Source organism: Acanthochromis polyacanthus, chromosome 7 (assembly GCF_021347895.1).
Source record: "Acanthochromis polyacanthus isolate Apoly-LR-REF ecotype Palm Island chromosome 7, KAUST_Apoly_ChrSc, whole genome shotgun sequence".
NCBI lineage: Eukaryota > Metazoa > Chordata > Actinopteri > Pomacentridae > Acanthochromis > Acanthochromis polyacanthus.
Window position 1 is genome coordinate 31,551,851 of NC_067119.1, and position 16,270 is coordinate 31,568,120.

Genomic DNA, 16,270 nt, shown 5'->3' on the forward strand with positions numbered 1-16,270 from the left:
GAATCAACTGAACAGCATTAATGTCAGCACAGGCCCTGTAGTGTAGCCTCACTCAGGATTCATCATGACTAAGAGGAATGTGTATGTAGGATGCATGGTTGATGACTATATTTTTGTGTGTGCTTTTTTTTTCTCGTAAAACCAGGTGCAGATTTCAACATTTGAACGATAGTGTGTCTAATGTTTAGACAGCCTGCCTGTGACTGCGGAGCAGCGAAAAGCTCAGCCTATTTCGACAGGCAAATCCGGCTGGAGAACCTTGAACAATGCTATCAGTAGGTAAGCTTTTTTTTAACCCTCCCTCTACAGCAGTGCAACAGCACATCTGACTTTGAATGGAAGTTGGCACAAAGATCATTTTTTATGAATTACAAGAATTTAATGTTTATTTTACAGATACAGAACAGTTATTCTGCTTCATTATTTACTTTGAATTGCTGCAAGTCAGTGCCATGGTACAAGCTTCTCAGAGCGGCTCAAGATGTTCAGAATGTTTCAAAACCAAACCTCGATTTTTTTCCTCAAACAAAAACATTTCGATGTGTTTCGACACCCTCTCTGATGAGCTCAACATGCAAACATCTCGTCTACCTATAAGGTTGATGGACTATATAACATATGGCTTTTTTGAAAGCAATAAAAACAAGGCAAATCAAAAAGTGCATTCAACACAAAAAAAGATAAAGAATTCAATTCCAGTCTGTGATTGAAAGTATTGTCCGTGTTATGAGCGTCCCTCCTGTCTTCTCTGGGCTCAATGTCTGCACTGCTCAGGTAGGAGGTGCTTGATGTCGAGCTGTTGCCATTGAGTTCAGAGTCAAAGCAGACCTCTTCAAGGCTTAAACAGTGCCCAAGCTTAACGCAGAGATGCATTCCTTTAAATAAATACGCCAGGGTTTATCCAGCAGAAAAGAGTTCAGACTGTATCGCACCCCACATGGATAAGCCATCAATGGCAGGATTGTTTCCTTTCCCTCTTTCCATTCCCACATGCTGTGCACCGTCAGCCCTAATGGACGGAGTTATTATCTGGCCCGTAGTCGTAGTTAGAGGCCACTGGTGGCGAGTACATGTTATTGTGGGTCATGTTGATGGTATGTGTCCTCTGATACTCGTAAAGGTAGGGCGACGCCTGTCTTGGCTCCCAAATAGTTTCATAGTGGGTATGTAGGGTGTGCAGGGTCCGGATAGAGTGGGGATCTGAACGAAGGTCGTGGGGAGGACTGGTCGACCGCTTTCGGACGCGTGGAGCCTCCGACAGGCAGCGGGCTGAGACCCGGACATCAGCTGGTGACCGGTCGGCATGTATAGGCGTGCCGCTGGGTCCCGCTCGTATCCCTCCTACTGTCTTCTGTGAAAGCAGAGACATGTAAAGTCAGAGACAGTCAACATGTGAACACTTTGTACAGGCATGTGTGCATGTTCTACACTCAACTCTCCAGTAAGTTATGACAGCTGCAGGTTTTGAATGTTATTCTAATACTAATTTTAGGACTTAAAGCTATGAACAATTTATTTTTGCACAGATATTATATGTTAATTTCTCATATCCCAACCGTGTTCCACTTAATAAGAAATCTTCATCAATTTACAAAGTGAACGCAGTAATTTGATTATAGTCAAGACAGAAAGACAGCACTGAAAGAATACATATTATCTGTTATCACTAAAATGTCAGTGCTTATAAAATAATGCAGTCACTCATAAAACTGCAGATTCATATCAGGATAGAATCTTCCTATGGGAATTAAAAAAAATTACATTAATTAGAAATTTTAAAAACAAGGTGAGACTCTTAATTCAATAAATATATAATGATCAAATTATTCTTATTGAACTCATAAATACATCAGCCATCACCATGCCAAGAAAATCTCATTTTCATTTCAGGTTTACTTGTTGTGAAGCTGTGTTCATATAACATCATGAGAACCTCTACTATGTCTGCAGTAGATGACATTGACTGGCTGATATTTGATGTTTAATTAAAACCAGCAGCCTGTACTGTGACTGCAGTACAGTGCTTCAGTTAAAGCTAAGAGAATTAAACAAAATGAAAGTGGTAAAGTGTGCCAACAACTGAAAGAAAACATACTTCAAAATGCTGACTGACTTAACCGGACTAGTTTCATGTTTGATAGCAGGCATGAGTTCTGAAATGAAACAAAGAGCGAGCTGCAGACCTTTCTCTGTGCCGTTCGCTGAGGGGAGATGACATTGGTTTCTGTTCTGGCAAAGGCACTCATATTGGCAGAGAGCCTGGCCTGTGATTCCTGGCCTGGAGCAGGAAGAAGGATTCAGTTACAAACTCACTTAATGAATTCAAGGCACAATTCTTTATTAATATTAAATGATAAATGCACATTTAAGATTTACATTGATCCATGTAATGACATTTACACTTTGACAGACTCAAACTTGCATTAAGTAAATGTGAAGTGACATTATATTACTCAGAGCTTCTCTAAGATCAAATGACAAAATTCTAATTCACTTCAGTGAACTGCTCAGTTAACTTTAAAGAAAAAGCAATTTGAGTAATTTGCAAAGCTGGATAAACAGTGTTTGGCAGAAATCTTTGCGCTTGCTTCAGCTGTCTGAGCACACCAGATGGTGGGTTTACTGCACTGTGACAATTACAAGAGTGTTTGGTCATTTGTCAGTGACAGAAAAACACAGTGATTGACTTTCAAACAATATCCAGTGAATTCTAAAATTCATGGCACTCTGTGTTGTTTTATGTAACAAACTCCACCCACCCGTACCTGTGTGAGATAAAACAAACAACAGAACTATTTTGCCAAAGCTCCCTCACCTGGCCTGCTCTGTTGTACATTTTAGCCCACGTGGAAACATGCCAATAAGTCTGTAATATTAGAGTGTGTGCTCACCAGTCCTCTGGGTCACATCCCTGAAGCCCTTGCAAAGGATTACTGGCTATCTTCAGCTGCGTGATCTGAAATGCAACCGACAACATCAAATAAACTTCAGTACTAAACACAACGTCTTTTCTACTTAGTCACTGCATTTGATTATTGGAAAAGACAGTAAAGATGTCTAGCATAATAGGTCAAATATTCAGGTGGAAAAGCTGCTCTGTCCTTTAAAATCATATTTGAACACAAGTTTAATGAATATGGAAGTGAGCATGTTTGCTGACTACAGTAGTACGTATTTAATTGATTCAAACGCAAGTAAATTAATATAACTGAACTGCCAGTTATTCTGATTAGCTCCAATATTTACACAGTATCTTTTATGCAGGCATGGTAAATCTCAGTTAAAAATTTAAACAAAACCTTTTTTCCAGTCATATTTATCATCTTTAAGTTAATTTGTGATTATATGCATAATTATATCTGTATTTTAATAATCTCATTTAAAAATCACCGAATGTAAAATAATTTAAAAATTGTAAAATTGAACACTAAATACAACAGAGTTATTTAATTCCTTTGCCTGAGCACATGAATATTACAAACACCATAACGCACTGACTCCGGCAACATTCATCCATTGACCAGGAAATTTAGAAAGCTTTATTCTGACTTTCACTCGTTATTAGTCGCTCTGAATAACCGATGAGCACACCGACATGTGAATCCCAACAGGCACAGAGACTGAAACCAGCAGGGACGACGCAGGAAAACGAAGCAGAGTTGTGTTCACTGACCTGAGGCAACATTTACGCGCAAAAACGCATCGTGAAATGATTCATTTATTACTGCATGTGCACGATTCAAAGTGAAAAGGGCATTTTAAATTATTCTTTATCAATTCATATTTTATTCATCGCTGAAGCTGACCGTGCTACAGGCCTATCCTGTGGTCACATATTTCCTATCCATACTGTGTCAACAAAATGTCCAGTTTATTTTATTCTACGTTTTACGCCTTTAGCTGGTGTGCGTTCCTGCACATCAAACCACTGAGGTTCATACAGGGTTACAAAAGCTGCTTACCCGGTGGTTCTGGTAGGCTGTGACCGCTGTGAAGCGGGTTTCCTCAAAAACAAAGGTTTTGTAATTCTCCTCTGCGTATTTCTCGCTGTCCTTGCGGGGGTCACAAACCACATGAAACCTGGCGGGGTAGCGGTGCATGGAGTTCATGATCTGCGAAGAGCAAAGATGTGTAATGCGCAACTACTGTATATTATTACATTTCACAGTCAAATTAGGCTGTAAGGAGTGGCTGACTGAGCATATATAACCATAAAATTTTTAAAAATCCAATAAAATTTAGCAAAGGCTAAAGAAAAACAATCGTATATATTTAATATTCAAACCTCTTTTCCAGGATTATGCAAACGGGTTACATAACGGCCAAAAGGTGCAATAATGGTTCGCGCACTTGTTAAATATGCAAAGCCGTCTATTACTGCAATATTTTTCTGAAGGTATAAAAGCCAACTGAGAAACGTTATTGCATAATTCTTATTTAAACGCTTCCATTGCCATAGAGCAGTAATGACGGTCAATATCGTTACAGGCCACTGTGGACACATTTCTAATTATCTCATCCTTTCAGTATTTGGTAAGAATTCCCCGAAAACTCGAAAATCCCCCATTTTCTTCTCTGTTTTCACAACTAATGCAGTGACAAGTAACCGCTCGGTCCGAGTGGAGGATCAACAGGAGAGCTGAAATCATTTCCAGTGCTGAAATATTCCACTTCCTTGCCGTCATATTTGGAGCAGAGCCTCATATGCGGTGTCGGGACAGAGAATAAGCTGCTGGCAGCGTCAGACCATCAGTCAAAACATCGAGGTTTATTACTTTTAAATCATTTTTATCAATCAGTTTGAGGGCGAATAAAATGTCTCAACCACTCATTAACGGTAATATGATTTCTGTTGGGACTTACTGATGTTTGCACTTACAGTTAACTGTTTGTGGTAGTTTTTGCTCCCTCACTGTGACTGTGGCACTGCATTATGCTTCCTGATATGTAATTGTCATCTCTGCTCTTATTACGGCTAATTAAATTGATGTATTTTGCTAAACTCCCCACACAGTGACCTTTAGCGCCGTTGGTACAGTTACTGATGAGCGCTGTGTCGTTAATGGGAACTCAGAGGACAAATGAGACACGTAGTGTGTGTTATCCTGCTCAAACTGGGTTCTCTTTGTATTTATTTACACTTAGTGTACTTACATGCCCGTTGTCATCCAGCAGGTTGTTAGTTAATTTGAGTTTATCAAACGACACAATCTGCTTCATCCACTGTGCGCCTTTGGCTGGAGAGTCCGGTGGTAATGGACCCTGCCCGGTGTGCAGGATCAGCTTTACCCGCCACCAGCCACGACGAGCTGTGGAAGGCATACCTGTAAGGGCAATAGCAGTAAATTAAACGCGAGGATATAGCTGGCCGCTTACACATGCAAAATATAGGCTCTAAGTTTTCTGCTTACACACAGAAAATATCTGTGCATGTGTTGACATGTATGAAGACACAGTGAGGCTACATAACATGCAACAGGCTTCACGATAGAGGGAAAATAGGGCATTCAATTATCTTTAAAGTCTGTATGTAGTCAAAACATTTTTTATAAGACGTCTAGTTTAAATATCTCTAACAATAACATTGATGCATTTATGTATTTTATGAATGCATGCACTTCTTTTTATCGTCTTGTCGTTTTTTATTATTACTTTTCTCATTAAATTTAACATCATCTGTGCGTCTCGGTAGAAAAAAATAAAAAAACTTCAAGACTCGTACAATGTTGTACAGTTCTGAGGACATTGTTTCACTGGTTTGAAGAACTCCAAAATGTTACCTGTAACGTTTGTCATCCACAGGCAGGAAGTCCATCAGAAGCATGTAGTCTGCCATGGGATCCATCCCAAATATTTTCACTTGGAAAGTTGGAAACATTCTCCTAACAGGAAAAAAAAAACACGAGGCGGCTGTTAAATCTAAACTTTAAATAATTTTTAATGCAACTTGCTTTCAGCGGGCATCGAGCCTGATTGTACTTGGAATGTCTCGCGTTTTAAACCAGATCATCGGTGTGTGTGAGATTCTGTTTTATGTTCACATTCTGTGGAATTCTTTAGAGGAGACAAACGATTTTGCCAAAGTATTTAAAAACGACATGCGCATCGCAGAAAGGCATGTTGCTCCAGGTCTGGAGAGCTTGATTTTTGCCCGAGTTTGGAGGCTGTAAGAAGACAGAGGCTTCAAGCTATTGAGAATGACGTGATCCAGTCCGTGCGTAACCGGATAAAACTCTCCCTGATCTGAACGGAGCTCTGCGTTTGTTGCCTTTAAACTCCACTTTAGTAACTTCTAGAGGGCACTCATACTCTCCTCTGGACTTTTGATGAATTCCAGATACATGAAGGCCTACTCATGTGTAAATACACACGCCGCACTTGGCGTTATTAGCCAGACTAATACTCATCAGAGTGTTCAGCTTTCATTTAACTCTTAATCGCAATCGAGAGGAAAACATGTCAAGTTGAATTTGTATTAAAACAACCACCGTGAAGAATTACAGGCAGTGCTCTACATTCTAATAATATTATTTATTTATTTATTATTTATTTTTGCATTTACAATATTTCACTTCCCTGGGTTGACTGCGGAAATTGAGTTAAATTATTTTGAAAGTTGTGCTCTAGGTTTTGGTCAGCGCTCCTTCACTCCAGCCTTTGTTTCCCCCCTGCACTGCACAGGTTACCGTGTAAGGCAGATCCGTATCCCCCAGAACATGAGTTGAAAGTTGAGTAATCCGCGGAGTCAGTGAAAGGGATCCTAAAATCAACGCTCAATTAACGTCAGTGTTGTGGCTAGGTGAGGCTGGAGGAGCTTTTAAAGTGCTCTGCTGCAGATCTGCTTTCTCCTGTCACAGCGGGGAAACTCAACCCTCACTTTCAGGATTAAGCCATTAACTCAGGCTAATTTATATGATTTTATACAGAGTCATATCCAGTGTTTGCTAATTGAAAATGAAATTATACTTCAGTTTTAATGTAACGTTTTATTGACTCTCATAAAGGGTCAGAGGTCAACGCTGGTAGGATTTTGTCTGCCTGGATACAGAATATCCGGCAGAATATAATTTAGAATTTATAAAAATGGCCAAAGCTCACATCATGTTGTTTAATTAATTAAGTAAATGAATCAAAAACAATTGTTGGTGTACTCATGCAATGTATGTACCAAATAGACTTTTGTGAATCGTAACAGAAGAGAGACTGAAGCAGGCAGAGACTCAGTGATGGGAAACAGAAAAAGGATGGAATAAAAACATGACAGCAGCATGTAACCAGCTTGTATCAGCTGATCTTTGTTTCTACATGACTTAGATACTAGAGGACGCAGTGTAAATTAAATCTGACAGTGAAGAAAAGCAGCCATGAATCAGAGTTATCCTTACTAGAGCTATAAAACGCCGCAGGATCCATCAAACATGGTGTTTACAGCTGACACACACATCCAGCCTCCAGCATCTGACCTCCTCTCTAAACATCTCCAGCAGCTGGAAGTGTGTTGAGTAATTTATAAGGCCAAAGAGATAACGTTTATTTTATAAAGCCATATGGTTTCATGCAGACCGACAAGTGTCATGATTTTTCCATTAATTTGAAACAATCCTCACAGGACGTAATGTGCACGAAGCAAAATGATGGTTTGTGCGTTAAGTAATCTACAAGGTAAACAGCTTTTTACAAGCCTGTGCCCTTAAATGTGTTAAGTCAAGTAAGAAAAAATGTCACAAAAGCTAAATAGTTAAAAGTTTAAGTAGAAAAATGGCACACAATTATAAATAAATTAGTTTTTAAAAATCCGTTAATTGAATCAAGTCCTGCATGTCTGGTTTTCCTAATCGGCAAAAGCAAATAATAATATTAATTTAATCTTATTTATTTAAAGAAATGACGTTAAATAGTCTATTATTTATTAAATACACAATATTTTGTATTATTTTTTTTGTCAGCTCGGAGGAGAAAAGTAACTTTGCTGTCTCTGGCCTGTGTGTTGCGCACTCACCTGCCAGCCTTGGTGACGATCATCTCCGTGCCGAGCTGAATTAAATTCGTCCCATAAAGCTTTCATCTCCAACTGCACACTAATATTGGCCACTTTCGGGTTTTTCTTCACTATAGTTTTTGCTGTTCGGTGTGGAGTTCGAAGACGACGAGGAGCAGTTGGCAGTCCCGTTGTCGCTCGGCGGGGCCTGGCCCGGGTTGGATCCGGGATAGTTGTAGTTGTGCTGAGCGGCCGGGCAGGGCTCGAAGTGGGACTCATGTTGGCTGTAGGGGTCCCCGGGGGACGGAGAGAGGTGGTAGCCCCCCGGCGTGTTGAGGCTGTTCAGGCTGCTCGTCGTGAAGGCTGCAACATCGCAAAAATGGGACAGCTGCGTCAGCCACGGGCTGGATATGGCTGAAATCATCCCAGAAAACTGGATTTACTAAATATGCCTTGCACTTTAAGTCGGTTAAAACACAGACAGTAAAAACAGAAGCAGGATTCAGTGATCTCCAGATGACGCTGTCAGGCACAAATGCACCCCTTTCGGTTTAAAAGTTTCCGTCTCGGCTGTTCATTCGTCCCTGAGGTTGCATCCACTGCCAGCATACTACAAGTCGCCTGATCTAAAAGAGCCGACGTCCGAATCGTGACGAAATGTTTCCAAAAACTGCAGAGGTCGCGTACAATCTCTGAAGTATTCGCAGAAATGAGCTTCGAGTGCGTGTGAATTGCTTTTTGCTTCGGATCGATCGCGCTCTGAGCGGCCTCTGCTGTGCGCTGCTGCAGTGTGTTACGCTGCAACCCAGACTCCTCTCTTATCTGACGCAGAGGGCCTCCCCTTTGCGATAAAACCGGTTCTTATTTCTATTTAGATAAGGAACTGCAGGTAATGTGCCTTTTCCTCGCCTTGGGACGAGACTGATTGACAGAGAAGTGCGCCCCTTTTTAATGGGCTTTCCGGCACCCATTTAACTTTTGGATAAGGGTATCGCCCACATCACCCCGTTAACAACAATAGAGGATCTGCCCGGCAGAGTGGAGGGTAAAGGCTTTGCAAGGTAAACACACATTGATTTGCATGAACAAACAAACAGGCAGCAGGCGACTGTTGCTTTGTCGATATGGACAAATAGATACATGGGATGGATATACACCCCCTCTGAGCTGGATATGATCATTATGGTCTGTTTTTACCATTACGCACGGGATGCCCGTGAAACCCTCCTCCTCCTGGCTTCATTTTCAATGTATGTGATCCTGTCCACGAATTAAAGTTGACTCTTGGTATAACGCTTTGGGATTTTGGAATTGGAAACTTTTTTCCACTCTGGTTGCTTTGTGTGCAGACTTCTGCTCCCTGATGGGGATTACTGCAATTGAATGTGCAATATTTTAACAGTGGGAAAGCTTTAAGATTTTTTTACAGTAATTTCTTCCATGCATTCCAAGCAACGCGCCAATTTGTGGGTTTGCGCATTCGTGTGTTTTTAAAGTGACGATGAACCGAACAGACTCTAGTGTTTTGTCATTTCTTGTGAGGTGTGCAAATGCAACAACAATTCTATGGGCATGAACAAACAAAATTACCTTCCATTTCCCGGGTGACAGTGCTGTAGTGCATTTTAAAGGAACTGTGGTTGTGCAGGTCTGGCTTGTCCAGGCCGGTGCTCTGTTTGTCAAACGCTGCGTTTCCTGCTTGCTCTGCAGCCGAAATCAGAGAGGCAATACTGAAAGCATTTGCCTTTGGAGAGAGGGGACCGCCGTCGTCCATAGGCAAGGGATCGAGTCGTTAAAAGCCGACCCTCCTCCTCCTCCTCCGCTTTCCAAACGCGCAGAAAGCAGGAGAAGGCTGCGCACAATGGAGAGGAACATGCGCTAAAAAAGGGGTTTCTCACATTCCGCCACCGGCGCTCCGTGGGTGCCACAGTCTGGTTTGCACTGTCTTTAAAGTATTCCCACAGCTACTGTGAAGACGCAGAAACTTCCCCGATGCTGGGATTCATTTGACGAGCCCCTAAACGCGTCCTGGTGTCAAAACATAGTTCATCCGCTGAAAAGTGAGAGAGAGCTTCCCTTGTTTCTCCTCCGGTCGCTGGCGGGGTGGTGTCATCTGAGTCCTGCCTTGAGGAGAAGCTACTACTGCTGCGAGAATGTCAAAAGTGAGCGAGATCCACGCCTCCCCTACACCACTAAGAAAAAAGTGTTCGCGCTCTGCACTGAATGTTTTATTTCAATAAGAACCTTGTCAGTCATTTGAATTCAACCCCAACGTCACTGCAATGTCCGGCTTCAAAGAGCGCCACTTTTCCAGTAAACCATGGGACTGTATAAGCGCCTGCATGTTTTAACCATCTAAGCCCAGAGAACTTCCCCTGCCTCAAGTTTGCCTGGAACATCAGGCGCTGCGGTGCAAAAATGTATCCACATTTTATGGATCTTTTACGTAAGTGTTGCCTCTGAAGATGTAGTTTTCTTTAAACAAGGTTGGAATCGCACCAAAGAAAATAAGCTTAGCCACACATAAACAAATGTTTTGAAAGTTTTATGGGTCAAATAACACAACAATGAAAACACAGTTTCAGTTTAAACAGAAGAAAATGTTGATCCAAGAAATTCAGTAATAGAAACAAATGGTACATATTTAACGTTTAAAGGTTCTGCTTACTTTAGACATGCAGGTGACTCGTTCATTAAGGGATGTTTTACTCATTTACAGCCATCTGTGCGCTCTTGTATTTGTCAACGCCTTTCCAAAAGTAACACAATGCCATGTTTGCACTTTTTTTTTTTTTATCTCGGATTTACTTCGTGCACTTTGTTACACAGACAGACACTGATATTTTAGTGAGCAAAACACCATCAGTAAACACAGAGGGACACATGTGGCGGTTCAGGCCGGAGCTGGACTTGACCTCTCCGCCTCCCTCCTCCACCACCGCCTTGTTGGTTCTCAGCTTATCGAGGTTCAGCTTTAATGTGGAGCAACTCAAGATTTGTTTTGCTGAAGCTGGCGACCGGATAAAGTTTAATTTACACTGGAGCCAGTGAATTAAGTGTGAAAGCAGCAGCGGGGTTCTAATGGGATAAAGCAGTTAGAGGATTAGCCCTGTTTGTTTTGCATGTTTCTCCACGGGGGGCAGTGAGCACAAATAAACTACTGCAATACAGACAGACAGACAGACAGACAGATAGAAGTTGTTTTGCATTCCAAAGTCACCGCTGTTTATTCATAAAGTGTACAAACTAACATCTGTGGCCACTGCGCACTGATTATTCTGTAAAAGAAATTACGCGTGGCGCAACCAGTGTAAATCATCACCCGGATGATGTGTTCCTCCCAGTGTATGCCGGCCTTTTTTCTTTCTTTCTTTTTTTTTTTTTTATCAGATATGATGCCATCGATACCGACTCACTTCATCATTGCCAAGTCGGAAGCCTCCTTTGTAAATACTCAGGTGATAACAGACAAAATACAGGAGCAGACCAAAATGGGAAGAGACTGTGTTGGAATTCGCTCGCAGGCCTCGGCAGCGGCCAAGGCAACAGCGGAGGTATTCAGCACTGCACTTATGAGCATGAAGATTCACTTTTAGATGAAGGGGGAAAAAAATCGATTTGTTCACAAACAAACTGTATTTTCCAAAGTGAATATTAGAAAAGTTGTGCGAAGGTAGCGAGTGTTCTGGAGCAAAACTCAAAATAAAATGTAATAAATAAAAACACTAAATATTGATTCACTGATTAAAATACGCACTTTAGGAATTCAATAAGAATGCAACTGCTTGCAATGTCAGACATAGTGAGCCATGTGTAATGTTTACGGTGTTAAATACGTTCAAACCTGTTAAGTCCAAGCACATTTGAACACCGCATACACTACTGCAGTACAGGCAGTGATTTTTGCTGTAATATTTAAGCAGCTTTAGCGGGTGAATCATTTTTAATGTGATACTGTAGACTTTAATGTGTTCAACGCACATCTCTGACTTTATTTGAAATATCTCTGCTCTGAAGAACTCCGTTCACTGCACACTATCCTGAAGAGTTAAGAACATGAGGCGCAAACCTGACAACAACTGGACAAAGTGAGCAAAGTATGTGAACAGCTCTCACTGATTAGAGGATACAGGCCTGAACACCGTTTCTCTCCTCACTGACTGATGGATGCAGAGCAGAATGAACACAGAACATACTGTACGGAGCGTTTCTCTGTGGCTGCTGCCCGTGTGTCCATTTAAAATCAGATCACTGGATGTTCTTTTTTATGCTGAAAATGTGATGAAGTTAAGATTATTTACTGTTGAGGACACACTGGGGATAAGAGACTCTTAATTTCTGTGAAAAAAACTTTAAATAATTTAAAAACCTTTAAACTTTCTTAGGTAGTCCATCTAGAATAAGACAACTTTGGCTTTGGTGATTCTCGCACTGGGTTGTCAGAACTTCCCACTGAGCCGAAGTTTTAAATTTGCTGAAGTTCCGCAAAGTGGCAACATTTGTTGTCCACACATACTCAAACAGTGACGCTACGGCTGGCGGGCCTGCTGATGCGGGGTAATGCGACATTATCAGCTGTGGCATTTTATTAGTTTCCTATTGTAACTAATTAGTTTACCGCAAAAGTAAAATAAATAAATAAACAATCTGTGGCTTTGGACTGCACCGCAGTCTCCCCATAATGTGTATTCAATTTGATACGGTGAAGGTGATAGGCTTCATTTCAAAATTTTCAGATTTGAATAATGTGATCATTTTTTGACGCTTTTTTGGGCACAATCAGGAACATCTAGTAACCATCCGAATTACGCGGCGTTCTCTGTTTTCTAATTGATTCTCCAATATCCCTGCACCAGAGATCTGGTTTCCTAATGGCACTGATAGACTCTATATGAAATTACCTGACAAGCTACTGCTCAAAGGTGACAGAGGCCAACAGAAGGCAAACCTGGAGACGCTCGGTGCCATTTGGCGTGCGCTTTTACGCGCTCGAACAAGCGCATAAACTGTTACCTCTTACTATACACCGAAAATGCATCGGTGAAATTGTAATTCTGTCTGAGCAACACTTGTTCCGACACATTCGGACAATGATTTAGTCACACAGAGCACATCTTCTCCATGGTTGTTGGTTGTCTTCACTATTGGTTGCTTCTGTGCGTCATAAGGCTTGTGTGGTCCTGTATGTCCTGTTGTGGTAACATGACAAATCGACGAACTAAAATCTCTTGCCCATGCCTCATTAAATAGCACAGATCTCACGTCAAGGCTCGGTAGCTGCTGTTGTTGTGTTATTAGTAAACAGAGATGTGATTATTTCATCGGTATATCTGCCAGGAGCGCTCTCCGTCTCTGTGCTCCCCCTCTGCTTCTCCCAGACACACAATAAAACACCACAACATCTCCTTGCAGGGGTATTTATTCCTCAGGTCTTACATTTAATGAGCCCGTCTGTGCCACAATCAGGCCGATCAAATTAATAATGGCACGCTCTTATCATTCAACAGATAATAAATCACAGTTTATTCCGCTGATCATAAAAACATCGATTTTCATATTCATGTTGCGTGACTGAAGCTGTGGGGACCGATGCGACGCACTCCACGTATAAAACCCAATCCTATCTAAATATTAGTCCAAATCCCCGAGTAAGAATGAGAGGAAGTGAGCAGCTGACCGCTGACAGCAGAGGGCCCGGGGTGTCCCCTCTCTCTGCGGGGCTTTAGGAAACGCACGGAGAGACGCACGTAAAAGCAGGAGGATATTCCCCAAAAAGTGCCTCCAAAAGAGGACCTCCGGCCGGCGATCATTATGAGGAAAACACGCTTAACTATCGGCTGAGAATTGAAATAAAACTGATAATTTAAGGTAGGCGCCCTGGAAAATATTATCCTTAAATACATTCCGTTTACATCTTCACAAATAAAAGCAAATCAGAAACGGAATAATCTAATAAAGGAGGACGTTTTTATGTGTCCATTATTAATGTATGTTATATATTTATTTATGTATCGATGCAATCAATGGAAAATCCTCCTGTCTTTTCAGCGTTGTTCTACAGGTAACTGGCTGCTAAAAGTGACTGAACAGGCCTTCATTAATAAAATTCTTCTCGAATCTTTACAAGGACTCATTTTTTGCCGCTTCATCATTGCAGACTGCAATTTATTAATTTATTATAGTTTGGGTTTTTTTGTTGTTTTTTTCCGGAATGGTAGAATCAGCTAATTAGTAATCTAAAAGTTGTTTTTCCCTTTGAGCAGGTGTAAGCAGTCTGCTGTCTTGCAGCGCTACTAGTGCTCTAAATTCGTCGGTTGGCTCAGTTTGTGAATGCTTTCATTCACTGCTCCGATTCAAAAAATGTCCACCTCCTCTCTCGAAATGAAATGTCCACATCAACGCGAATACTAATTCGAGTTTTTCAATGAAAACGTCCAAACATGTTACCACAGTGATGAATATTTCTCCGATGTCTATCATTATTTGTTTTTCCTTTGGTTATTTGTAATTTCATTTCGATGATCTGTCATTGAGTGGTTAGTTGGATATTTTGAAGACCATTTCAATCCCGTTGGTTGTTTGCAAACATGTAGATACAAAAATGAAGAAAGAAATCGTCAACATAAGCTTGTTATTCAGTGCACGCTGACTTGTAAAGGAGAATTTTAGGTGTACTGATGGGATATTGCGCTCACATTTTGTTTCAGGTGTTTGCATATCTGCATCATCCTTCAATAGACTTTCACTCATGCGTGAAGGCCACAGACAGTAATCCTATTGTACATTAATAATACAAATATCGCAGAAAAGCTACAAGCCCTTGAAGGAATGATAGGCAAATATAAAGTACTAAAATGCCAAACATCACGATGACGTCACAACAAAATACAATGTAGCCTGCATCCAAATAATAATATTTGGTCAGACTTAAAGGGAAGCTTTATGTTCATAATGCATCATGGTTGGTACATTTATTTGTCTATTTTGTTATTATGTAGCTTTAAAGGACGTGGATGTATTATAGAAATTCTATAAAAAAATGTTTTGCAGAAAAAAACAAGAAAGAGAGAAAAATAACAGCACATTTCCTTGTTGGCAAATAAATGTGGTTTTCCTGTCCAACCCTGTTCTCTTTGTATTTTTGGGGTCATCATAAAAGGACATGTGCATAAAAACACAATGGATATGAACACAATGCCTGACCAGAGGTGAAAATCACGATTCCCCAGTGTCAGTCCCTGGCAAATTCCAACATTTATTCCCACACACATTGTTAAAACATGGAACAACAGGCTGTAGACCTCATCGTGATATTAAGAACCTAAGAGGCTAAAGTTTTAGTAATACCTCTACTTTAATCACATGATGGGATAATATCTTTTCAAATGATATCACAGCAAGTTAAAAAAAAGTCTTCCTGTGAATATTATTATAGTTCACATGGTATAGTAAAATAGATATTTTGTGTAGACCCATTTTTCCTCCAAATCTTTATCTCTTCTGAGGTTTAGCACCTTCACTGCTGGTTCTGTGTCTGTGCCACCATGCATGCAGAAATAAATAGATGCAAAGAAAGAAAAGCGCAATTTTCACTTTCTCTCTCCCCCTTTGCAGTTGTGTGGGAAGATGTGTGGCACTGCTATTTGTTTATTTTAGGAAGGAAGGTCCTATCTCCACATGTCTTCTCAGAGTTAACGAATACAGGCCTGACAGCTGCCAACTGTGTCCTTCAACCGGTTCAGAGCAGCCTGGTCATTACAGGCCAGCTTTGATTCTCTGTAGCCCAACCACACCTCAAGCAACTCTGTAAAGGAAAGAGCTGGAGCAGACAGTTATCATCAACTACCAATGAATTACTAGTGTATGTTAGCACAAACATGCCTAAAGTACATTTCTTTATTTAATAAGGACAGGAACATGTCAACAAATGCATGAGTTCATGCATCCATGGCACTGAAATACCACAGAATACTCTTTTCAGAGTTGTTATCAGTTGAATTTCTCATGGAGAGAATGAGAAAGCAAAAACAGGTTGGAATGTCTGTGTAGGACATAGAAAGGGTGGGGAGGGGGGTGCTCACAGTCAGATCTCTTTTCAAAATCACTTCTTCTCTTTCCCTCCCGTCTTTGTTTTAAAACTGGGAAGCTTTTAGCTTTTGAAAAGTATCCTTTTCCTATCTGTTGCACGGCGGCCCCAGTCGTCATCACCTTGCCTCTCCCCGCAGCCCTATTGGAGCGCCGGTAAATAGCTGGCATTCCTGCCACAAAGAACTGATGATGTGGGCCCTGGGC

General features: G+C 41.0%; 1 protein-coding gene across 1 annotated transcript; it reads right to left on the bottom strand.

The window, feature by feature from the left end:
* Window positions 1-2,887: 2,887 nt before the first annotated feature.
* Window positions 2,888-10,094, bottom strand: tbx1 (T-box transcription factor 1). The gene is given in 10 exon segments (XM_051951135.1): window positions 2,888-2,956; window positions 3,963-4,112; window positions 5,140-5,249; window positions 5,252-5,275; window positions 5,278-5,324; window positions 5,781-5,882; window positions 8,000-8,037; window positions 8,039-8,119; window positions 8,121-8,392; window positions 9,569-10,094. Coding segments are annotated over 10 exon segments (1,077 nt in total). The 5' UTR covers window positions 9,753-10,094.
* Window positions 10,095-16,270: the final 6,176 nt, after the last annotated feature.